The sequence below is a fragment of the Choloepus didactylus genome, chromosome 2 (assembly GCF_015220235.1).
Source record: "Choloepus didactylus isolate mChoDid1 chromosome 2, mChoDid1.pri, whole genome shotgun sequence".
Lineage (NCBI taxonomy): Eukaryota > Metazoa > Chordata > Mammalia > Pilosa > Megalonychidae > Choloepus > Choloepus didactylus.
The window spans coordinates 178,310,065-178,337,040 of record NC_051308.1 but is presented as its reverse complement, the minus strand read 5'-3'; the positions used below and the strand labels follow the sequence as shown (position 1 = coordinate 178,337,040).

The following is a 26,976-nucleotide window of genomic DNA, read 5'->3' as shown; positions in this document are numbered from 1 at the left end:
GCTCACTGGCCCTTCCTCACAAATATCAGCGAAAAAATCTGATATTTACTAAGCATAGGTGTCAAGCAGTAAACTAGGTACTTTACATTCATTAAATTATTTAATTCTAACAGGAAGGATAAACAACCTGTCCAAAGTCACACACATGGCAAGAATCACAACTGTAACGCCAAACAAGGTCTGAGACTCAACTACTCATCTTTCTTCCATAATACGCAATTCTCAGGGATATACAGCTACCCACCCACCCACCAACTCCTACCCACACAAATAACAAATTTTTTTTCCTTTAGAAGACAGCCAACAATAGTAATGGATAAATGTCAAGGAAGGGCCAAAATGAATTAGTAATCTAATATTAATATTGATTCTCATATTGCTCAATAGGGAAATTAGAGTAGATATTTTCATTTCTGTTTATATTTGAATAAACGAAAGCTCAGAGATGTTATACAATTTGGTTTAAAATTAAAGAGATGATTCTACCATATAATAGTAGAGAGTTTTATCATTTCCCAAGTGATTTTTGCCCATCCTTAGAGAATTCACCAAGCAAATATTTATTGAGCAACTAGCAAAATCCATTCTAGGAGCTTGGGAAACATCAGTGAATAAAATAAGCAGAGACCCCTCATGGAACTTATATTCTAGCAGTGGGAGACAGAAAATAAGCAAAAAACAATAACAAATGAACAAATTATATAGGCTATTTAGAAAGTTATTAATATTAAGTACTATAGAAAAAAAACAAAAAAGCAAAGTAAGAGGGTTTGGGAGTTTCAGAAGAGGGAGAATAGGCTGCAATTTTAATTAAGGTGGTCAAGGTAGACTTCTTTGACAAAGTAATATTTGAGTAAAAACTTATAGGAGTAAAGGAGTAAGCTATGTAAATTTCTGGCAATATAGAATTCCAGGCAGAGGAAATATCCAGTCCAAAGACCCTAATGAGAGAGCAAGCCCAGCAGTCTAGAAGAAAAGCAAGTTGGTCTATGTGGTTTATGCAGAGTGAAGGAGAAGAAAGAAGCAGGAGGTGAGGACAGAAAAGTAAGCAGAGGATAGATTTTGTAGGGCCTTATAAGGATGTTGGGACATGGGGAGCCAGGAGGGAAGAGTGGTTAAAAAGAGGAGTGACATGTTCTGACTTACCTTGTAAAAAAAAAAAAAAAAAAAAAAAAAACAGCCTACTCTGTTGAGAATTGACTATGGAAGCATGAGTCAAACCAGGGATACAAGTGTAGAAGATTAAGGTAATAATCTAGGCAGGAGACTTTGGTGGTTCAGATGATGTTGGGAACAATGCAGATGGTGAGAAGTGGTCCTTTTCTGGATATATTCCAAAGGTAAAGTCCAAAGAATTTGTTAATACACTGGATATTGGGTATTACATAGAAGACAAGGATAGCTCTAAACCTTAACTAAACAGCTAGAAGGATGAAGTCTCCAACAACTAATTGTCAGAGGATTTGAGTGGAGCAGATTTTGGAAGAAATAAAAGTTCAGTTTTGAATACACTGAGTTTGAACCATTAATTAAACATTCTACTGAAGATGTCAGTGGGCTGTTGGGTATACAAGTCTGAGTTCAGGACAGGGGTATAGACCAAATACAAATCTGAGTTTTTAAGCTATAAATTGTATTTAAAACCATGAGGTTCAAAATTCTAGAACCGAAGAAGATCTTTGCTTTGATTTATTTTCTTCACTGATGAAGACAAGAAGGGTCTAAAGAAGTGAAGTGGTATGACCAAGGTCAGACACATATAAAGCAATTAAAATGGAGCTAGTGTTCTTTTTTAGCCCTGAATTTGCTATAGAACACGATGCTGCCAGTTAGCATAAAAATAAAGGATTGTGTTTTGAAGGCTAAATAAAGGAACTTCGACTTCCAGAAAAGATTCCCCAAATACTGTGCATAGACTATGAAACAGGTTTTCCCCCCTTTCTTAAAAAGCAATACGTACAGACATTACTGAGCACATAATAGGTACTCCATAAACGTTTAATAAATGAACTTTGCCATTAAATTAATAAACCTTACTGTGACACTATTATGTACCCAAATCCCAGTTGTCAAAGTGGATACATTTATATATTTTTATTTACCTGATATTTAAGCCAATGAAGTTTGTCCATGTGAAAATATAATCTCCACCAAAAACCATTCCAATGTAAGTTATTAATATATTCTGAAAAGAAAAGTAACAATACACTGTTACATAAGTTTAACTGAGCTTTTTAAAAATACTTATAAACTCATCCACATTGAGTGACCCAAATACCTATCCTTAAAATACAAAAACAAATAGACAATAGGAACAAAAAGCCACTAAGCTTAAAGTAAGTGTAGTATGAGCAACACTAATAAGGAGACTTCTGACATTAGCCTCTTTCCGTACTATTTCTCCAGAAGGTAAATGCTTCTACCAATAATGAAGAACACTAACAAGATTATCAAACTTTCTCTGCCCCATGGTATGAGCTGACAATATAAATCTGCCACTAGGGGTAGGAAACACAAAGGTACATTTGGCAATCTTAGAAGAGAGTGCTTTGCCCTCACATTGGGATAACTATTGACTCCTGCGGCAAAGAGTGAAGAAGAAAAGACTGCCTACATGCAAATATCATTCCCTTTCCTTTTAGGGAGGAAAAAGATGACAATGGGGACTTTATCAGCATGAAAACTGTAAAGGAATCTTTCCTGGTATTTTTTTTCCTCCTGGTATTTTAAAAACATATGAGAAGTCATCTGAAATTATTATTCCTAAAATCCTTTCTCTGACTCCCTTAAACTCCCAGGTACAAATTCTGTATACCTGGCACCCTTTGAACTATCCTCAGGCCACAAAAGTGGAAAAAAAGAAAAGTTTCCAAAGTTTAAAACATTATTAAGTTCCTCCCCAGCCTCCTGTTTTCACATTTGTAAGTAACTGCTTCCCTCTCTGCTATTACAACTGCCATAAACTGTAAAATTCACAAACATTTTTGACCTGGGATCGCCTAGATGAGGTTTATGAGACAGAAAGTAAAGTGCTTAAAAAGGCCAAAAACAAACTTAAAAATTAATTTTTTTACAATGGAGTATCCTTCAAGAGAGCATTCCAAATTATGTCAGTTCTTCTAAGTCTAAGAATGAAAACAGAAAGTACCTTAGAGCAGATTTTCTCATAATCAGATGGGGGAAAAATGAAATATATAACAATTAACACAGCCAGCAGGCAACTTGGGGAAGTGTGTAACAGGACTATGTTTTTTTTCTCCTGTGACAAGAAAAAGCTGCCCTTTCTTCTTTGAATGCAGAGAACTAGGAGGAGGGTGGATCAATTTCCATAAGCTGCCTAGGGGACTTCTGATAGCAAAGGACAGAGAACCCAACCCCTACCGCTCAAAAGCATAAATCAGAAAAATTATAGGTGTATATTAGAGTATCCTATCAAGAAAGAATATCAATGCCCCCAAAGCAGAACTTACCAGGAAGCACAGAAGTCTATATTAGTAGCTCAAAACCAAGACTACAATTTTCAAAGTTTACCATACCTGAAAATCATAAGGAAACCTCATTTAAAATGAAGATTTCTAGACTCTGCTGCAGAGAGTTGATTCCATAAATCTGGGGGTAGACCTAACAATTTCCATTTATAACTACTTATCCTAAGTGATTTTCCCACCACTCTTGAGGGATACAAGGCATGCTGACTAAAAGGTTTGTGGGGTGAGAATTCTCCAGCAAAGAAGAAAGCTTAAAGCCCTGTAGGAGAACAATGGCTGAGCTAAGAGGACTGTGACTACGAGACTAATAAGAAGTTCCACTGTAGCCTATGAGAATCCGAATCAGCGAGGGCGTAAGTGGATTCGATTCCACCTGGCTGAAGGTGTAAGGCATCCTTCCACAGCCATACCATGTGGCAGTGAGAAGCAATGGCAATAATGAATGAACAACAATACAGTTCTTTTTTCCTCCCCTTAGAGTTTGGAAGAAAAACTAATACCTTTGAGTAAGTCTCTGGCATTCTTAGACTACTGTAGGGAGGAAGCTAAATCTCAAGAAAGGTACAGGACTTCGTAGTAACGAGAGGATGACTGTAACTGTATGCAATACTGACAATGATAAAGCAAGTACACTAAAAAATTCCAAGAAAATAGTTTCATTATTAAAATTAAACCCAGGTTTTCCTGTACCATCTCCTCCTTCGCTAGGAACATAGAACCAACTGCCCTGTTTCTCATATTCTTGCTCTTATTACAAACATGCAGCCATCCACTTTGCTCTTCAAGCATTCACTCCGCAAAACGAAAACACAGCTGAGAGGTAATTTAGGGGCTAAAACTGTCTCAGCCAGTCCAGTCCTTTGTATGTGGATTAACTGTCTCTACCTTTCTGAATAATTCAGGCAATTGAATTACTTTAGAATTCTAATCACATCAAACACTCCAATTCCATGATTTGAAGTCAAAGGCCTTCTGGAGCTTTAACTGAAATCTAGTTTCCAAAACGAGCACCATTCCACTGGGTTGCAGAGGGAAATAAAACAAGGTAATAAAAACTTTACCTCTGCACCCACTTCCCTCACTATTGACAGCATGGCATCAGAAAAGTCACAAAGGTAACTGCCTACTTCACTAATTCATTTGGAATTCAGGCACGCTGAGGCCCCTTGGACCTTAAAGCACTAGAATCACTAAGTCAGATAAAATGAGGCCTCAGGCTTCAAGTCTCTAACTTCAGCTCAAAACTCACTTTGTTCTCCTGGCTTAAGACAAATGAGCCTCCCTCAAATAAAATGAATCAAGAGGAAATGACATCACTGGGAATGTCAGACACAGCTTTTAAAAATGGGCAATTTAAGGTTTGGCTCAGGCATAGGAAAGCTCCCTCTAAAAGTTTCTGGCAGGCATCCTTCCCCTACAAAACAGCCAAAACTCAGTGAGGCAGAGAACAGAACATATCACATCAGGGGTTAAAGAGACAGGCCTATCTCTACTGAGATAGTCACTGGACTTGCTGGAAACAGGCCTCTCAAATCTTCTTTTACTCTAAGATAACACATCCTCCTTTTCTCAGACTAAGCTGCCTGAAAGCAGAGACCGTGCCTTCCCTGAGTTCTTAAAGATTGTCTCAGAAACTATCACCACAACTTGACAAACTAAAAAGACACTAGGTGAAGAAATAGGATTATGGGGCATAAGGCCATAGCCAGACTCTTATTTTAAAGAAAAATTTTCAAATAAACCAGACACCAAAAAAAAAAAAAAAGGTATTTTTTTCAACTCACCTTAATACAGCCAACTATTGTAGTTGTGAGAGCAGAATTATACTGAGTGCAGAGTACTGTGGCATACATCAAGATAAACCTGGAATCAAGAAGAAGGTATCTTTAAAAATCCAGTCACTTACTTTATAATAATGTCTAGCCAAAAGAAACAACCAGTGTTGGCCACCGCTGGCAAATTCTAGTCACTGACCAACTGTGAACTGGTCCCATCTCACTGCTGTTTGTACTGCAGTTTCTGAGACTGGTCAGAGAATTGTTTTTATTTCTTAAAAGAAAAATACATGACCATTTCCTAACCAGGTGGTTCTCTCCAGCTATCCCCACCAAAACCCTCAAACCATCACTCATAGTCATGAACACTCTCTTTAGTGCTGGCTTCCTAATTCATCTAACCTAGTTACAAAACTCAGAGCTCACAGTCTCCAGCTCAGGTGCTAAGAGAACAATATGACTTCTGGGACAACGAGGAAACAGATGTAAGAAAAGGATGGAAGAAACCCAAACAAGAACTATTTTAAGAGGGCATACAGGTTCACTTAACAACAAAGAGGTAGCAGATGGAACTTCCTGATTCAGTGAGGCTTCTGAGCCTGACTTAATTTCAGGGCACCATGACAACTATACTTTAAAACACCTGTTCGCTATGTGCCTAGCCTATGCCAGATCTAGTCACAAATATCAACTAAACTGACTGGTTGTGGGGAAAAATGCATTACAGAAACCATATGGAGATGAGAAGTGGCATATTTGCAGACAGCCCTTGCCTTCTACATACATTCCCTCCTAAGGAGAAGACAAGGTAGAGAGGAGTCAAACAGTCTTGAAATCAAATGCTGCCACTGCCACCTACTACTTGTGCAAACTTAGACAACTTATTTAAGATCTATGCCTGCTGCCTCATAAGTAAGGGGGCAAGAATATCTGTGAAATGGTCAACACAGACATAAAGCAAAATAATGCATGTTGAAATACAATGGTGCTTATCACATAGCTAATCTATAACAGTTTCTTTACTCCTTCCTTCTGAACATGACTTTGGGATCAGTTCAGTAGCCCTGAGGACACAATCAGGTTGTAAAACCACCTGAATCTGGAGGCTTGATTATCCTAAACTGATACCCTCAGGAGATCTGAACAGGATATTGCGAAGAAATAAAGAAGGACCTTAGAACAAATGACCCTGGCAGTTGAAGTGGGAGAAAAGCAGGTGCCTAAGCAAATTTCTCTAACCTATTTCTCTAGGAAAACTATTAGCCTACAAGGCAGCAAAGGCTTACCCCATCACACAGGACAGGGCGAACTGCAGAAGAAAGAGGGTATCAGCCCAGCCTTCAAAATCCATTGCCTGTAATACACAAGAAAGCATCCAATTTTAGAGCAGAACTTCAAAATCGGCTGTCCCATTAATTAATCAAAACTCTTCATCTCAAGGAGATGATTCCACTTATATAAAATTCAAAAACAGGAAAATAATTCTCACGGGATTTTTTCCTTCCCTAAGTATTCAGCAGGTCTCTGGAAAAAGTCAATCTGCCTGTTGCACTTCTCTGCTTTGCCACAGGCATGGATCTTTAGCTGCAAAGGAACAAGCAGCAGCCATTTCAAAGTATGTCTGTAAGATAAATATGACCCAAGCAGTACCTACAGTACAATGGAGCCCATTCTCTCCACCATAAAGATAGATAAAAAGTGATAGAACTTACTGTTTAATGAGTACCTATTATGTGCCATGCTCAGAAATGTTAAGTAACTTACCCAAAATTACACAGGGATTAAGTACCTATTCAGCTTCACAGCCTAAGTGAGGGCAAAACATTCTGAATGTTTTTTCCATGATGATGCCACACAGTTATGGTTATTGCATCAGTCAGTACAAAAGCCATCGACTCTGCCATTAACTTTCTGTGAGGCCATGATAAAGTCATTTAACCTCTCTGATCCTTTACTCATATCAAAAATGTAGAGAAGACTCTACTTCATCTGCCTCTTGTGAGGATCAACTTAGAGAACAAAATGCAGCCACTTTAAATGTAAGAAAATTTACATATAGAAGAGATTATTTATTAAAATTCTACCGTTATCTCTGGATGGTATATTTGCAACCAAATTTTTTCTTCTCCCTAAGTCAAGAAATACAGAAGGCACAGCAAATACTTTGCTCATCAGGAAAAACAAATACTTAAAACAAAACTTCTGCCTCTAGACAGAGCTCTGATAGAGAGCCATTGTGAAGAGAATGAACTGCCTAGTTGCTATGTGTGACACAAAAATAGATGGACCCTCTGTCACAAGGACTGCAATTTTCAATCTAGGCTGGGGGTAGTGTGATTACAAATTGAACAAAGATAATTGCTTGGGCCTTCTTTCTGTTTTAAATGAAGTTTCTGGTTCTAACAGATGCTGACAGTGTAAAACCACAGGCATAAAAAGAATGTAGCATAATCATCATGTCGACACCCCGTTTCAATATGAACAAGTTAGGGTGGTCACTGCCCAGATATCCCTGAAGATTGAGAAAGCGATCAAACGAGAAAGAAGGGCAGCAACAGACAAGATAGGATTTAACAAAGGATTACAGATACTGAATCTTCCATATAATTTTTTTTTTAGTTCTAGGGTATTAGAATAGCTAGAAGGAAATAACTGACATGGTGGAACGGTAACATCTAACATGCTTTGAAATTAGCTCTATAGCTATTTGCTAAATTGTACTTTGAAAGTTATCACATTTCTGTATAAGTTATACTTCACAATAAGGAAATAACTGAAATTGTGGAAGTGTAACCCATAACATTCTTTGAAATTTCCTACCTGTAGAATTGTACTGAAAAGTTATCTCTTTTTTCCTGTATATATATTTCATAATAAAAAATGTAAAAAGAAAAAAGAGTGTACATAATGAGCAAGTTATATAGACCTACCATTTCCTGGAACTAAGTATTTGTTTTGAAAAAAAATTCTAGTTAAGTAAAAATATTTTAGAGAAAAAATTTTAATTTAAAAAAAAACATGTTTTGTTAGTTATTTAGGTTAAGGAAATGAAAAGAAAAAAGGGTTATCTCAGTAAGATCAGTCACTAAGCTACATAATCAATAACAAGATGAAAATCTAGTCCAGGGAAACAAGCACATTTCATCTTCTGTATCAGCTCTGATCAACTGATACTGACTGACTGGACCACCCTCTCAGCAAACAGTCTGAGGCTATCTTGTCTAAGCTTAGCAAGAAAGTGTTGTGGCTATGTGGCAATGTCTGCAATGAGCAAAGGATATCATCAGCACCAATTCATCACCCATAATCTAGTGAGAATTTGGATGTACACTTGAGTCTTGGATCAAACCATTCCCACTCCCAGGAAAATTTACTAAGCAAAGAGTCACTGTCTTATTTGGGATATGAAATAAAACCCAAAGTGTGATTGAGGCATTTTCTTAGTGTTTTGATATCTTCCTGTTTACTATGAAGTATAAAAATAAACAAAGTGCTTTGTCTTTGGAGTTCATGATAAAGGTTGATGAATAGTATTACTGTTGCCATATTTGGGTTCCTAGGTTCTTGGCAAAGCCACAAGAAACAATTTAAGGGCACAGCACAGATTGAGTAAGGAGGTAGAAAGTTTATTAAGAATGCTTGTCAAAGTTTTGCTATGGAGAGGAAGGCCTTCCACGGTTTGCTGTTCAGTAACACACTTACATAAGCCAACACTTAGATCTACTCTAGGGCAGATGCTAATTGTAAGGCATTAAAGTGAGCAAATAGTGTCCTGAGCTACTGCAGAAGAAAAGTCTCATTAAAGAAAAAAAGTCTTTGTGATTTTAAAGACCAAATCAAGTGCTCTCCTGGTTCCGTCCTCTAATGCTGTTGGAACCATACTGGGAATGTCAATAAGAGTTTTTATAGCTTTTAGAATCTCTGATATCTGAACTGCAATTAGCAATAAGTAAAAACAAGAAACTACAGACATCAAATGCCTGCCTTGCTACCTGGAAGACTAAATGTACATGTATTTAATATACTTTGTATGTTCTTAATATCTGAGGGGAATTTTTTTAAATCTGTGAATTTTATTTTTTTCAACCTTATTTATCCTTTTCTATGAATAATAAGCTATTGTAGATAGAGAGACTTAAGGCACTTTACCATTAGGTAATGAAATGCAGGGCAGGAGATTTAGAAAGTACATGCACCCAAACCCACCACAAACTAAAACATAAACTCATATCTAATTCCAGTAGTCACAAAGACATTGTACTGCTACCAAAATTGCCAAATAATTTTAATAAAACTAAATTTGAACAAAAATTTTTTTTTAAAAAGGAACACATGTGAGTTCACAAAATCAACATTACCATTCTATTTTGAAAATTCTTTCCCCAAAACACGATTAAGAAAAGAATTGAGTCCCTATCCTGGAAAATAAACCATTAGTTTACTAGTTTGCTAAGACAGAAGACAATGTCAGTGGTGCAGATGATCTGCATGGTTTTCTCCCTACCTTGGGGAAGTCAGCCCATGATTCTGGGCTTCCCACTCTCTACCCCCAGCACTACTAAAACCATTCACCACAATCTCTCTTGCCCTGACCCCTGCTCCTACTTCAGACAAGGAATCAGAAACCAGATATCCTCACTATCTCTGCATACTAGGCTCTGCCACCTACATAAAACATGTATCATGGCAAAACTACACACTCAGGCTTACCAACTGGGTAATTTGCTTTTATTTTAAAAAGGCATATCTTCAAAGGTAAGAATGGCTAAAAATGTTGCTCTGTCAAACAGAACATACAAACAAAAAGAAAGATTTATTTATTGATAACTTAAGAACAACCGATCCAACTCATTTGTTTTACATATGAGAACACCAAGGACCAGAAAGTAAAAGAGATGTGTCTCTCTATAGGGGAAATTATTCAGGGTCTGAGAATCAGTCCACTGGTCAGCTGAGTGACCCAGAAAGGACTGACTGTGAAGAGGCAAACCAACAGTCTAAAATTTCTTCATTTATTTAGTCAATAATGTTTAGTAAGAGATACCTCCAGGTAGATGATTTGTGTAGCAGCTTTTCCTGTAAAATTCATCTGAGCCATCCAATTTAACCAGTGATATAATGAAGACATTATACAATGCACCAGTGCATACAGTAGTGGCCTTGTGTAACCTACAGCAAGGGGTCTGTTCTTCAGTCCCTATGTGAGAACACCTAGTTGGGTGTACTGCCAGAAAGCCAGGCTCCAAATCCTGTGGTGCTATGAATCACTAGCTTTGTGTTGTCAACACTCCGTTTTGGAGGATGCAACCAATAAGCTTAAACACAGTCTGTCCTAACTGACACTTTAGAAAGTCACTAGTCAATTGATGTCTGCTCTGCCTCTACCTGTTTAACTACATATCTTCTAGTAACAGTAAGCTAGTTAAAAAAGAGAGAGAGAATATTTTAAAGTTAAAAGACATATGTTTTATAAAACTTAAGAGCTGAATATATTGGTTCCTAGTAAATCCAGGACCTTGAGAACATCAAAAAACTTAAATATATATATAAAGACATTAATTTGGTTTCTCAGAATGCTTTATCAAGGCCTTGAATTATGTGCCCACTGAGATGAGCTGTGCAATTTGAACTTGCCTTTCAATTTTTATGGTAATTTAGTTTATTCATCCTTGGTCTCCAATTCTTGCTGCATCAACCTCATCAATTGCTCTAACTGCTGACTTCCTGGGTTAACACTGGGACTTAGAAAAAAATAATTTGGATCTGCTTCAAACCGTACCCTGGATCATAGAGTCTGCAACCTGAATAATGTGTCCCATCTCTCCCAACAGTTTTTAAATTCAGGATTCATACAAGATGGTCATTATTTACAGAGAAACTTTTTTTTTTCTTATTTTTCCTTCTACAAAATAAAAATTTTAAATACATTCACACGGTTCTACAATCAAAAAAATATGAAAAATAGTAAAAAGTCTCCCTTCCTGTTCCATACCTTTCTATTCTCACCTAGTTTCTACACACACACAAATTGGTAGTTGCATGTATATTCCAGAGTTTCTTTATTTAAACATAAGTGAATAAAATATAAATATATTCTTCTTTTTCCCTTTCCTTTTTATACAAAAGGTAATCTACTACATGCACTGTTTTGTACCTTTATTTTTTCATTTAACAATTTATCTTGAAGAGGTTTTTCATTCAGTACACAGAGTGCTTCTACACAAATGGCTTTTTAAGCTCATCCTGGGTCAGGAAAGCTTGGAGTCCAAGAGATGAGAGCAGTTTGTCAGCACTGGTTACGAGGAGTCAGGGAGCAGCTGGGCTCGTGGCAGCTGTCACAACAGCAGCCCAGGCTCCACACTAGCATGCCTCTTACATCTCAGAAACTCTTCCCAACCCTGGAAAGGGCCCTACCTAGAAAATATCTGATCCAACCCATTCATCTTACACATGATAAAAGAGAGGACAGGAGAGCAGAAGGTACTCTACTAAAGTCAGGCAGTGGTCAGGGACAGAAATGGAGGTTGCTGCTCTTCTGCCTTCTAGTCCCAAATTCTCTCCACTGTACTACCTATGTCACAAACATTTAAGGACTTGACACTACCTGCAGCATAAATTTCAAAGTTGTGTGTCTAACACTGGTCTCAATTTAGAAGGGAGCAGGGTATGATATGGTGAGAAAAGTGAGAGCACCAGACACAGTCAGGAAATTTGAGTTATAGACCTGAAGTCTCTCTGTAATAACAGGCTTGAATTAGATGCTCTCTAAGGTCTTTTCTAAGGTCTCTATAAAGTCTGTGACTCCCACCTTCTAACCACACTGAAGAGTACGCTGCAGTTGTATCTGTGCTCAAGCTGTTAGTTGCAAATAGTGTGTATTTTGTTTCTCTGCTCCCCATTTTTCAAGGCTCAGCTCAACTTTTCCAGGTATTTACCTATTCAGAAAATGTTCATTGTGAACAAGCCATGTACTCTCACCTCAGGACCTCTGAACAAGCTCTTCTTCCCTTGAGCCACACAAATTGCTTTCTCAGTTCATTTAGTCAGTGTCAGCTCAAATGAACCTTATAAAGGTATTTTCCCTAACCATCTAAAATGGCACTTCCCCATCACTTTTCCCTCTGTTTTATTTTTCTTCACAGTACTCATTATATAATTGATGTTAAGTCTATTTCATCCCATCGGAATGCAAGCTCCATTGAATAAAAGACTTCTTTTTTTTTAATCCAGAACATATACCTGACAAATAATAAGCAATCAATAAATATTTGTTGAATTATTTGTAAACAATCAAGTAATGACAAGGACAAGCTGTGGAGACTCTATTTCTAATACCACTCTATTAACCAGTACTGAGATGTTTCTCACATTCAACAGATTGTCCTGCCTGGCAGTCCTGAATGAGAGGAAAAAAAAAAAAAAAAAAAAAAAAAGCCAGGGAGGCAACAAATAGCTTTGGGGATACACAGTCAGGCAAACAGCAAGGCATCTGGAGTCAGACAGACAGGTTCCAGTTCTAGACTTTGCCACCTTGAGCATGTCCTTAACCTCTGTAAAACAGATAACAACCTAACTCACAGATATAGAACAAGAATCAGGGAAAATGATGTATGTGAAAGCATGTCAAGAACATGGTTATCATGCCTTGTAGCTAAAGTATTATTAACAGCCAGAATTAGGTTCAAATTATTTTTAAACAGTTCTGTTTAAATAAAAATTCCACAACAAAAGAAGTGTCCATTCTTAAAAAAAACACACACACACATGCATCTTATCTACATATACATTTGCAAATTTGGGAGGAAAAGCACAGCTGTAAAAGACACATACTGAAAATAAACCCGACTTACTAGAAAACTCTGAAATTCTGCCACATATTCTACTCTTTAATTTGAACCCTTTTTTCCAGGGCTTCAGACAACTAGACCACACACTACTACGAAACTGGAATCTTCCAATGGAAGAAAGAAACTGCAAACCTTTTATAGAATACTATGAGCATCCTGGACACTTAGGTCATCTATGGCTTCCATCCACTGTTTCCAGACTGTTCAATAAAAGCAAACCACTCAACAGCCTCTTTATGTTATATTTGTAACAATCTCTAGAATAGGTCGGCATTACTTGTCACATTTGATGGATAAGAAAACCAAGCCCCACCTTCTCTAAAAAGCCAATCTTGATATTCATCCCACACCAATTTCTTCCTAATCTGAATACTTGCAGTACTTAGTGATGGACACACACTTCAGTGTGAGATATTACACATTCTCTACACCATGTCAAATGTCTTCCTTGCATGGAAACAACTGTGTCTTTTTTCTCATAAGACAGGCTCAAAAATATTAAACTGAACTAAACTTAACATGAAATTGTGGTGATTTGCTTCATTAAGTATACAAGGAATTTAGGAACAGAGTCAAACTTAGAACTCTCACTTCGTAAGTTTCAAATTTAATTTGTAACCTACCAAAACAACACTGATCATTCACAGAAGCTATATTTTAATTTTGATTGTAGGCAAGCTTCCATGAGGTATTCCATCCCTCAGCCTCAACAAAGAGATAGAATTGATCTCACAATGCCCCAAATATACTTCTTTCACAAATTATAACAGTTTATTGCTCTTATGTTGACAAATTTGCTTCCCAAGAAGACTGTAAAATCCTCAAAGCCAAGAACACCACCTAATTTACCTTTCTTTCCCCCTTATCATCTGAGCCTAACACAGTGAGACACACAAAATAACACTTAATAACTACCTGAGAATGCCAGGAGCGAAGGGAAGAGCAAAAGACTGAAAAATAGCCAGTGTGTCCATATGTATGCCAATAAAAGTTTTATAAGAACTATATTAATTACTAATAACAGTGAGGATGAACATTTATATGAAGCCCAAAACAATGAATGGGGTTGGACTATAAAGCAATGATTTCAGCTCCCATAATTAGTTTATCATCCTACCTTGAAAGTAATTATATGACTGCTGACATTCTTAAAATAAATAAATAAATAAATAAAACAAAAAACATTATTTTTCCAAAATAAACTTTCTTGAGCATTGGCACTTTCACTCGGAAACAGCATTACTCAAATTCTACTCCTCTGCTTTTAAAAAGGGGGAAAAAAAAAATAGAAAATCTAAACCCATCCTTACACAGGTGACAAATAACTTTCCACTCTATGAGAAAACATTCTTAATTATATTGAAGCATTTCAAAGTGAAAGTGAGTTACTATGCTACAACCTCACAGATAATCTACATAGAAGTTACCATCACTCTAAAATGAAGAAACAGTTCCTTTGGTCAATTCTTTCAGGAGCTACAAGCCACTAGTCAAAGCTTCAATGCAATGAAAATTCAATTTTTGCCAAGTCCTCAGTATGCCTACTGACATTAACCCTGCCAACTTCCTCAGGTATACCTTGGCCTCAAGATTCAGAACCATCTGTACTGCCATTAGGGGGCTGGTTATTTTAAATCACATTCTTGCCCCAAAGCTAAAAAGGGAGGGAGGTATTTTCTTCTTTCACAGTCTGCTACAAGGAAACAAGGAGACAGAACCCTGTGCTGTGCAAAGACCATGGCCCTTGGCGTCAGGGTTGGGTTTAAATCCCAACTCCACCACCACCAACTCTATGACCTTGGGCATATGACTTAGTCTCTCTGAAACTCTATTTCAACATTGGTAAAAGAGGGATAATTCAAATCTCTACATTATATTGTGCATATAAAGTGACTAGCATGTAATAGGGACTCAATAAATGTTAGTTTCTCTTCCCACCATTTTCACAGCCACAAATTACTTATTCAACATTCTATTAGTCTGATTCCTACTTTGGGGCTATTTTTAGGCCTGCTGGCAACCAGGTCACAATTCATTAAAACATGTATGCAATATTGCAGATAATCTGTGCCAGTTCTTTAAAAGAAAGAGCTCTTGCTGAAAAAAACAGCTTTATAAGAAGTCAGTCTTCTGCCTGTGGCTCCAAGAACAATATAACTGCTTTCAAAAACTTTTTCTTTATTTCAGCTCCCAGTGATTTGTGGAAATTGTCACTGTCATCACAGTGAATAACCAACACATTTATTCTAAGAAGCCACTAGTCAGGGGGATCATTAGAATTTTGGCACAGAAATCCTTGGCAGAAGTCTGGATTTCCATTTAGTTTGCAAAATTATGTGAATTCTAACAATATAGTACCACTTTTTCTCCTGTGAATATGGGCCTGTTTTGGAGGAAAATTTTCTGGATTTATATAGCTAAACATTTGAAGAAAATGGGTAAACTATCTTATTAGCTGCTATTTATATGGTTAAGTTACCACACAGTGTGGGTAGAGGGAACAGTTTGGGAGTTAAGCCAAGATGAAAACGTCCACCAAAACAGAAAGCTTCTAGTGATATCTCACATTTTGTTTAGGGGTGAAACAATTTTACTATTTCATGATTTTTTTGTTTCTCAAGGAGAGTTTGCTACAAAAGATATTTTGTTTTTAGTAGAAATATAAAAATTCCCTTCCTCTATCCTTTTGGCACATAAAAAAGGATACTAGTTGACATGCACTATTTTTGTATTGACAGCCAGAGTTATTTTGAGTAATTTGGGTAAAATCCAGTACTTAAGCCCAGAAAAAATGTTAGCATAACATTAGCAAGCTAAAAAGTAAATTGTCAGTTTTGGTCACTTAAAAAGCACATTTCTTTTTAACAACCCCAAAGACTAGCTTTTGGTCATGAATCATAATGTAGTTCATCAATTAAAGCTGTTAAACCATAATTAGAAGGTCCTACCTTTTGTGCATCTCCTGTGAAATAGGCAATGGCCAGGGTGGGCAGAATCATGAACAGTGCATTATAATAAAGTAGACCATATTTTCCCAGCTCCTAAAATAGGAAACAATTGGATATTTCACTTGGCTCTTGCAAATAAATATATTTATATATACACACATAGGCCTTTACAGCACCACCCCAAAAAACACATACAAACATGCACACACACACTTCTCTCCTCCACAACAAACAAAGCAAATTAGTCAAGTCAGAAGTTTTGCAAACACTAAGAAATAACCTAATCTTTCAGAAGACACATACACACAAATACAAAGCAAACTTAAAAGATTTTAAACTTATTTAAATAAACTCTTTGCTTAAAATGGGAGAAATAACACTGAAATCAACTGACTGCTTCAAAACAGCAAGTAGAGAAGAGGCTATTTTAAACACATGTACACATATATACAGAACTATATCCCTGAAGCTCTTCTTTTCCCAGAATTGAATCAAGAGTCACTGAATTAGCCTTAGGCTTTTCAGAAGTATAACAAAGTCCCACTTAAGAGAGATGGACAGATCCAGACACACAGCCTCAGACCTAGACAAATACAGACAGACATTAACTTCCCAGTGAAGTATTTCTAAAAATGCGTATGCAAAGTACAATGGAGGTTAAGATTACGTGGCTACATCTCCCAGAACACAATATGCCTAGCTGTGTCCCCAGCTACTGGGGAGCAATGAAGGACAACAAACATCTTCAAACATAGGGAGATTCGCATATTTCTGGATTCTTCAGCAGGAAGCAGAGTCACCTGAAAAAGTAGGCCAGGGTTGGGGAGGTGGGGAAACACATGAGGGTAGGGCTGTGATGTCTACCTAATTTCTGTGATTGAAAGATCACTGAATATAGTCAAAAGTCAAACTATTCAAAAGCAGCTCTGAAAACACTGGAAACAAATATCCAACAATAGAAAACTACCTGATTTAGACTATGATGCAGCCATACAAGGAAACATTATGCAGCTAGTTAGAATGTTCAGTAATACTGACTGACATGAAAAAGTGTTTCTGAAACAGTACTAAGCGGAAAATACATGTTGGAAAATATATCATCCCTCTTTTGCTTAAAATTTTACATACAGGTTATATGTGTATAGGCATGCACACAAATACAATAAAAAACATTCACCAAAACAGTGTTTCTCACTGTTAAACATATAAAGGGAAATTTATATTGTCTTCCTCTTGCTTATCTATGTTTTCCATTACTTCTATCATAAATATGTATTAATTATGTGGATTTTTTAGTTAAAAATGTTTTATATCTAACAGCTGCATTCAAGTTTAAAAGGGAATCACGAAGTTTTTATGCCTCATGAATCATGCTCAAAGGACCATGATTACAAGCAGTCCTAAAATTATAGGTAATAAAACTCCTGATTTATTAAAGCATCTCAGTGTGACCATACTGCCTCTAGGATAAATCAAATAACTGATTATACATGGTCACTACAAGTATCAATGAAAAAAAGTGTGCCTCATTTCTAAGGCAAAAAAATATATATTTGAATCAAGAAAAGCCATAACAGGGAAAAAAGAAAAAACTTCTCACAATGGGTGCCCAGTCTGCCAAGGGCATGAGAGTGAATGCAAGTCATCCAGGAAGTAGAGAATATACGCATGCATGCGCACACTCACACACAAATTGTCCAAATAACTGACAAATGCCAAAAACTTAAATGCCAAAACTTTTTTCTTTTCACATTTTAACTATTTTGACTATCTTTCTCCCTGCCTTCTTCCACGGAGTACATTAACTACAATATTATTTAGGGGAATCATCATAAACATGCATTATTGTATTATTTTCTAATACACTGCTTCCCATAATGCTATTTAATAGCCCCCGCAACTATCTGCCTTTTATAACATTTCTATCTGCTTTTTATAGCTTTCTAGTTTATTTCTCTTATTATTAGCTGAACTTTGTTATTGCTGGTTAGCCTCTCTGTCTCTAAATATAATTCCACCTTCTACTTTGCTGTTTCTAATACGTGAAGTTGGAAAAGCAGATCACGGAACTTAAAAATTCTACCTAATACATATAAAGTCATAAGCCATTTCTGAGTAAAGAAGTAAAGGGGTCTCCTGGGAACAAATTCATCAGAAACCCTCTTTGCTTTTTTCTAGGCTTTAGGATGTACTCTAGATTGTGCTATCCAGTATGGTAGCCACTAGCAACATGTAGCTATTCAAATTTAATTATATTTAAATAAAACTACCAATTCAGTTCCTCAGTTACACCACTCAGTTTTCAAGTGCTCCACAGCTATATGTGGCTAGCGGCTCCCATAAAGAACAGGAGAGATGTAGAAGAGTTCCATCTTCACAGAAAGTTTCATTGGATGGTACACTTTTAGACAGCTGAAGCTGCTGGACAAATGATGTGTTATTATCATAACTATTTTCCAAAGTAGAAAATGGGCCAAAGGAAAAAAAAAATGGAATTAGACCAAATCTCTGTTCCCTTTTCATTACCTTTTTAAAAAAAGAAAAAAAAAATTTATTGGTTATTTCCATTAAAATGCAATCATCATACAGCATCTCCAAAGCAAATAAAAGGAGGACAAGATTTAAAAGAGGATAAAATTTAAAGATATATTTAAAGAAAATATGTTAGAAACAGATCAACAGTGTCTATACTTCTGGAAGGATATACAAAAAAAAAAAAAATCCTCTTAGCTATTGAGGAGAACATAAAATTTACACTTCTTTTCTAGAAGAGAAGGCAAAGCCCCTGGCCAAGACTGTTTCAAACAAACACCACAATAACTCAATACAAATACTGCTATAAAGTAGGTAAGGCATTTGTATTTGTTTATGACTTTGACCTCGAAAAAAGGACCTGAAGTAGTTTCAGAAATACTGTACATATTATAAAGCATACTTAAAAAAAGGCAGATAAGACCATCTGACTGAAGAGGAAATATGGATAAAGCCATCCATGGTCCGTTACAAGATTAAATTATGAGAAAAAAATACACCAGCTGCTCAAGAAAAATTATGGTGGCATGTAAGATAAATATCTTATGTAGGTCCTCATGTAGGGTATATAATGATACACAGGACAAACTTTCAATAAAAACTCTATGATATATAAAGCTGTATTCTACACAGCTGTGTCTTACAATAATGTCATCCCATAACATAATTTAGTAAAAGCAATCTGGCTCAAATACTCAGATTTCTGGTGGTCCAGTTTCATCTAAAAATAAAATTTAGCATGCCTATATTCAAAGTATTTAGTAAACCAACAAACAAAAAAAAACTTGTAAATTAGCTTTCATGCACATCAGCCATTTGAGGGCAAAGTACTGGGTATATAAAGTTCATGTGTTTGAGATCTAGGCCAGGAAGCCTGGTGTTGTTCCTAAGAGATCCTGATGTTCCTTAAGATTTCCCATTATTTGTAGCACAGATACACAAAGGCCATCCTTGTTTTGCGGCCCCTTCCAACACTCATTTCCCCTCAAGCCCAAGGGCTTCCAGATATTTTTTTCTTTCTCATCCCAGGTCTCTCACCAAGTCCTCTGAAACACAGCCATGAATATTTTTGACATGTTTCTTTCTATATCTTTCCCATCCCTCCTAAATGTTTTTCTTTATTCCCTGCTTTTTCCTTGATGAATTGACATTATCATTCCCAACATCAGTAAACATGTGTTAGAGAATATTTAGATTGCTACCTACTTTTGAATCTAATTTTTGTTTTACATATGCACCATTTGCTGCTGTCAGGACATCATTTATCAGAATAAAAACATATCCTTCCAGATCAAATGCCAAGTCGGAGCTGCAAAATATGAGCAACAATTTAATAACTTACATTTTAAGAACATGCATTTAATATGAAACATGTCTGAATCATAATATTTCCAAGAACATAGTCTTATCTTATCTATCATATTCTTATCTAGATAAGTTAACATTAGACATTTTATCAGCTACCAGTATTTTTCTTGATTCCTACTCATAGTTTGCAATTTCATATTCAATAAAGAAATCTTCAGAAATCAGAAGTATTAACACTTCAACACATCATTAGCAATAAGCTATCATGTCAGTTATTAACACATTTCTCTGAATTCAAAGCCACATAACAACTAAATTTATTATTATACTACATCTGTGAGGCAAGCAGAAGGCACGAGATTTCAGTTTCACAGATAAGGAAACCAAAACAATGAAGTTGTATTATTTGTCAAAGGTTCACACAAAGGATCAGACTACCTTGCACAGGGAGTTAGATAAAAGGCATAGGATTTCCAAAAGGTGGAGGTGAATGAAATCAAGCAAGAACAGTGTCTAAGCAGGTAGTAAGAGCTCAAATATATATATAATTGTTCAACGAACCCACAAGGTATAATTAGTGGTACTGGAGAAAAGTGGAAATTTCTGATGCCTAGCACAGCACCAGCAAAAGAAAAGAACTCAGCAAATTTTAGAGAATAAATGAAAACATGACAAAGTATGCCTTCAGCAAACTTTAGAAACCTAGTAAAAATACTGACCCCACAGTCTGTGATTATGCAAAGATACAATATATGGAATCCAGACTTCTGAAGAGCTCTATGCCACTGCAGTTTTAGGCAGGACTAGGCTAATATAGATCCCCTTCCCCAAGCAGCCATTATCTAACAAACCTCTAACTTCAGATTCCTTTCCTCCCAATCTCTCCCCCAATAAAAGGTTCTAATTAGGGAAGATTGGTCAAGAGAGCAATCTTCCTCAGAAACTTTTTGCAGACCAGAGTAAGTCTTGAGGAACCCCTGTTGCTTGGTATAATTTTGTATTCCATCAGTCTCAAGGACTAGCAGGACGTCTCCAAAAAGAAAGGTGTGAGGCTAGTACAGAACTTCTCCCCTAAGAGGCAACGCAACCTAGAGGGACAAGCAGTCAACTATATAACCAAATTCTAGTACCAATTATGCCATCCTCTTTTATTTAAGATGAAATTTCCCTTGGAGATTTAGAGTAGAATAGAATCTTACATATAAAAACTCCATTCCCTTATACCACAGAGATGTGATGAAGGTAAATGATTCAATGCAAGAAGCATGTTGGAACTTCCAGATGGAAAATGTATGTCAAGCAGAATTTGTGACATTAACAAATCCATATATGACTTCCCTGGGCTGAGTAAAATGATAATTTTCTGAGTCTTTGGGTACACATTTCCCCATGCATTTTAAAACTAAAAATTAAAAAAAATGGAAAAAAGCTTTAGCAATCTAACAGAATAAAGTTATGGCCTTTGTGATATATCTTATTGCAAAGCCAAATAAAGTAGTGCTACCATTTAATATTCACAAGGCAAATGATTCATTGTCACTTGCCTCACCTCACAGAAAAACAGATATTATTTTCTTTAGCAGCATGCAAAGTAAAGGAATGCAGCAAGGTTTATAAAAGCACATGGCTCCAGAGTCAGGCACTTATTCGAAATTCAGGCGTGCCATTTACCAACTGTGTGAACTTGAGCAAATTATTGAATTTAAGCTTTAGTTCCTCAATTATATGGTAGGAAAATTATACTTAAACCTCTCAGAGTTCTTATAAAAAATACAAAAACAGTATGTGTAGAACACCTAACATAATGTGCAGCACAACATACGTGTTCATTAAGTAGGAGATTGTAACAAATCCTAAATTTTGTGAAATCAACTTATAAGAATCCCAAGAATCTGAATTTTACCATCTTAATTTGGCCAAACAGATTTAACCTTTCTAAGTCTTTTGATGCTTTTCATTATGATTCTTATATAGGCTATAAGGAATTCTTAATATTGACAATTTCTAATGTGCTATCATAGTCTTTATATAGGTCTACATCTTACCTGGCAGCTACAAAAGCTCCAATAATCATTGCAAATACAGTCATCTTAATGCCCCAAGAAAAAGTCTTCCTATAAAATAAAATAATAAATATATATATATATGGCCTCAGTTATTCACATAGACCCATTTGACAACATGGACAGTAAAATATAAGTGATACGTTTTCTTAAAAAAGCTTAAACAGTCATCTTTTAAACATTTTCAAGGAATTGGATATTTAAAAGAACTCTGATGAAGCAACCACACATTTTGTTACATAAATATCTACACCTATTTTTTTTTTTAACCATTTGTTATTAGTGAGTTAGAATTTTTGTAAATCAGAATTTCTTGGAATAGAAAAAAACACACAGATTTGTAGTAAAAATAGCTAAATCATAAACAACCCAATTTAAACCCTACACCTATGATTCTGACCCAGCTTCACTTAGCAGCAGCAGTAGGTACAAAAAATCTAGAAAGTAAATCACCTGTTCACATAGGTTTCCAAAGCTCTAATTCATGATCTTCCCAACCACTGCCCCTATAAACTACCAATTCCTATAGCAAAGCAAAGTTGTTAACTCAAAAGTTGAAGTGAAAACAAAACAATTTTACGAGCTGGGCACATTTTCAACACAATTAAGGTCATTTAAAGACCCGATATATTAGAAATATAGCTCACTTGAGTAAAACTCCTTCAGCAAACATTGTAAACAGGATGGAGAACCTTCTCAGAACTGTAAACATTGGCAAGCTGCAAAAAAAGATAATGAGGTAAAATAAATCTTAAATTTTTTAAAAAAACTTTCTCCAAATTGGTATTTTTAAATAATGCTAATTTCTTCCTGGTTTGATGGAAATTCCATGCTAAACAAATTAAACCCTTACTTCTGTTTAGAAATACTTATTGAAAACCTAAAAGATTATTTTTATATAACTACTAGAAGTGAGAAATATCAATCTAACCAAAAAATGGTAGAGATCGTGTAGCTACCATCACAGACTAATAACATCTACTTTTTAATTCTACCCTGCTTATTATGCAAACATCCTGAATTGTGAGCATGTAAGTCTTTAATAGTTTTAAAGTCCTCTTTTTCCTCTTTACCATAGGAGTCATCTCCCTTTCCAACCCCCAAACAACAGCTATGAAAATCTTACCCCATGAAACATGCCTTGATTGTCCTTCTGTGGAAGTAATTTTGTCTTCCTCTAAATTCTGAGAACATTTTTGCTTGCGCTAATCAAACAGCCTCTTTCAATACAGTTATTTCTGAATATACCTTATCTCTTCCAGGATATAATAAGATCCTTGTACACTCCAAAGTGCCTTATACCTAGCTAGCAATCAGAGTTAGGATTTAAATGAATGGATGAATGGATGACAATGGATGAAAAAAAGAGCAAACTCTACACAAGCAGCACTTTGCAGCAGGCTTGCGTTTCATTCCAAGTAGGTATGGAGATGGAAAAGAACTTCCCACCCAAGATAAATGTGACTTCCTTGGAACCCTCTCCAACACCTTGGTCATTTTGTCAGGTTTCTTGGGTCTGAAGGAAGAGGAAATGAAAATACTTTATCTTTGAACCTCAGAGGTCTCCCAATTCTGTTTTATAATCATCCAGTATGCCAGTACTTTGGCTCTTGTGGAAGTAGTGGAGCCAGGAGTTCCTTTCAAATGGTTTCCCTGTGTGTGAAATTTTAATATCACACTCATTCAATATTCACTGTACTCCTTAAGTGGAAAAGCAGGAATTTGTTTTATTACAATAAGACAATGTTGGCATGGAGCAGAGAGCTACTGCTTCCTTCTAAAGGTGACCATGCTGCCTCTATATTGCCTTGGGTAAGATATTAATCATATTTGTATTAGGGTTCCAAATGATGTTATCAGAACTACCTCAGGTTAAAGAAAATTGCAGAAGTTCTTACATCTACCCTCTGATTTTGCTGTGTGGAATTTGCCTAAAATGTAACATTTATGAATCAAAATCCTGGAAGCCTAGCATATACCTTTAACTACTGCAGGTCTGGAAAAATAATGAAAACCTACTAATACAGCAATTTACAGCATTCTAAGACTATCCAAGGCAGGATTTACTTCTAACAGCAAAGGGGGAAGGGGCGGGGGGTGACTCTTTCCCTCCATATATAAACAGCTTAGACTAAAACCTTTTGTGCAACCTTTATTATTTAGTAAGGGAAGCTTTCTGGTCCTTTCATTTTTTTTCCAGAATCAATAACAATGTGTTAAATATTTAGCATACAAGTACAGTTTTAAGAATACGTTTTAGTAACCTCACTAGGAAAACAAAGTTATCCATACTTCAGTTTCTTTGTGCTGAACAGTCCCGTGATTTGGTTCCCAAAATATAGTAGAGGTAGTGGAAACGTCTAGAAAATTTAAAAAGGGATAACAAAACTCAATAATAAAGACAGCAAAAACAAAGTCCTTTCAAACAGAAACAGTTGTGTTTATATGATCAAATTCTTTCTACTTAACAGATAATACTGGCTCTCACACACAGTTTTGGCCCCCATGAAACACCCAACATTAACTATTCTTGGATAAACAGCATTGCTATGACAGAAAAAGTGACAGGGAAAAAAAAAAGAAACAGAAATATTAAAAGGATCAAAATCATGTGGAACAGAAACATCATTTGTTTTAAAATATGATAATGTATTAGCTGATGACTACTACTGTCAGCAGAAAAAAGAAAGGCATTTCATCTTCATGTGGAAGCTAGCAAAAGCAGATAGAAGAATATGAAACTAAACCCAAAGAATAGTGAATGCAGGATACGCTGGTTAGATTCAGTAGATGTACAAACTACAAAACTGTTGTACTCCTAAGTGTGCACTGATTAAAAAAGAACCGGAGATTCCTAGTCTAAACTACTTTTTTTCTTAATTTTAAAGAGATTGTGACCCAAACGTCATTCTGTGAATTCAATTTGTACATCGGCAACCTTAAATATATTTTGATACACTCCACATCAACATCTGCCCTTATCCAAACGAAAATCTTTAATACATATTACTAAATGTACTCTTTTATCTTCATTACAGCCTCTAGAGATTGGGCAATTTCAAAGCTGCAATTTTTAAATGCACAAGGAACTGATAAAATATATTTTTCCCCACAAAATAAATTTTTCTTTTTTTTTTTTTTTTTTTACCTTTCGAGGTACATTCCTGTCAAGGTCAGGAAACTTGACTATTCTGAGCGCCTTTCCCACCCAGAGAACTGCCACTGTGGCCACCATCTGTAAACAGAGAACACAGATTCACTGTTCCACATACAAAGACAAACAGAAGTTCTAATATAAACCACGTAATGCTGAAGATTCAAACTAACCTGGCCAAGACCAACACATAGTGAGGAGGGAAATCTACAGAAACAGTAAAAGAAAAAAAAAAAAAAAAAAAAAAAAGGAACACAGGGTCAGCAAACCCAAACGTCATTCTGTGAATTCAATTTGTACATTGGCAACATTAAACGTATTTTGATACGCTCCACATCAACATCTGCCCCTTATCCAAATGAAAATCTTGTGAGAAAATTCCCAGCCTGTTGGCAAGCTACACCGCTGATTTTGTAGCCTTGGGCGGCCACTTGTCTCATCTCGTCTGATTTTATAATTTCAATCGGCTGCCTGCCTGCAACAGATTTTTCAAGGAAGTTAGGACATAGCTCTCTTCAACGGTTTCACACCTTAAAAAAATAAAAATAAAAACCATACTTCTGCCTTAAAGTCCCAGTGACAGCTACGGAATACTTCTAGATGGGCACGAGGGTGCGAACATCCCCTGCGACTGTTAGCGAATAAGAGGAGACCCTGAAGCCCCAGACCCCGGTCCAGGCTGCGAAGGAGGGAAGACATCCTTCGTTTTCCTCCCTGCTTTGTATACACAGAGACCAAAAAATCATGAGCAACTGTGCTTCATTTCTCTGAAAGGCACGGTTTTCAGGGCGCTGCAAGGAGGACTCGGCAGGCACTGCCCGAACGCGGTCCCCAACGCGCACCCGGGCGACCCGAGCTCCACTCCGGGAACCGGACCCCAACCCCAGCCAGCGCGCCAACCCCGCTCCGCGCCCCAGCCGCCGCTCCGGGTAGCACGCGTCAACCCCCGCCCTCCCCCGCTCCCGCCCAACTTTGTTCATGTTTAACTTCTGCAGTCAAAGTCCAGGGCAGAGGAGCCCCGCCGCAGCACGCTCCTCCTCCGTGGCCTCGGCCGCCACCGCCGCCGCCTCGGCCCTACCTGTAATTGGTAAGGACGCTCTTGTTCACAACCACGATCAGGAAGGAGCTCACGCCGTAAAATCCGGCGGCCAGCAGTTTAAGGAACACGGTCAGCGTTTCGGCCGACGCCATCCCCAGCTCCTCCTCATGTCTGTGTGTGGAGGCTTTCGCGGGGGCTTCTCCTTTAACCCGAGCATGCTGACGTCTATGAACTTCCGCCATGGCGGCGACGGCGGCTGCTGCCTGTGAGCGGAGCTGCGGGATGGGCCTGGCGGCGGAGCCAAGCGGCGCTGCGATGTGCGGCGGCGGCTCGCCGGGGAACTCGCGGCGCTGCGGCTAGCGAACTGAGCCAGCTACGCACTCGCCGCCTCCGCTCCCCGCACGGTCGCTGCCCGTCCCCGCCCAGGGGCAGGGACGCAAGGGTTCACACCCAGGGAGGCACTACTCCGGCACTGTGCAACGCGGGGTCAGGGGGTAAGAGGCCGCACCGTGCTTGGCCTGGAGAAGGCCTGGAGAAGGGGTAGCGGCGACCTTCAGAGGAATCTGGGGCGGGGGGGAGAGCAGCCACTTAAGGGCGCCGGGGCGGCAAAAAGCATGTCTGTGCGTGTGCACGCGCAGAATTTCTCCTCGGGGCGCGTACTGGGTGGGTGGGAATTGGGGGGAATCTGAGGGTTTGCGGCTCCGAGGCTGGGAGGCAGTATTTTCCAAATAGCTGCCTCAACAAAATCCGGGCCCTCCGTTCCGAATGGTGTGACTGGTAGAGTAGTTAACGCGGTATGCTGTGCAAGGCTCATTTTAAATT

General features: G+C 37.4%; 1 protein-coding gene across 2 annotated transcripts in view; it reads right to left on the bottom strand.

Moving 5' to 3' along the window:
- The window catches only part of SLC35D1 (solute carrier family 35 member D1), a 49,503-nt gene extending 22,761 nt beyond the window's left edge, over nt 1-26,742 (bottom strand). The window contains exons 1-12 of one of the 2 annotated variants that reach the window (XR_005215336.1): nt 26,194-26,742; nt 25,289-25,322; nt 25,110-25,196; nt 24,254-24,321; nt 22,609-22,680; nt 21,944-22,012; nt 19,797-19,899; nt 16,059-16,151; nt 6,753-6,847; nt 6,550-6,617; nt 5,273-5,351; nt 2,126-2,185 (exon numbers count right to left, since the gene is read on the bottom strand). Coding sequence is in view for 1 of the 2 variants with exons in the window: in XM_037826957.1 (XP_037682885.1) it covers nt 2,103-2,185; nt 5,273-5,351; nt 6,550-6,617; nt 16,059-16,151; nt 19,797-19,899; nt 21,944-22,012; nt 22,609-22,680; nt 24,254-24,321; nt 25,110-25,196; nt 25,289-25,322; nt 26,194-26,396 (959 nt within the window). In the remaining variant the exon portion in view is untranslated. Of the gene's footprint in view, nt 1-2,102; nt 2,186-5,272; nt 5,352-6,549; nt 6,618-6,752; nt 6,848-16,058; nt 16,152-19,796; nt 19,900-21,943; nt 22,013-22,608; nt 22,681-24,253; nt 24,322-25,109; nt 25,197-25,288; nt 25,323-26,193 lie in introns of those variants that run through there. The other variant, XM_037826957.1, reaches the window with a different exon arrangement.
- Between the last annotated feature and the right edge of the window lie 234 nt (nt 26,743-26,976).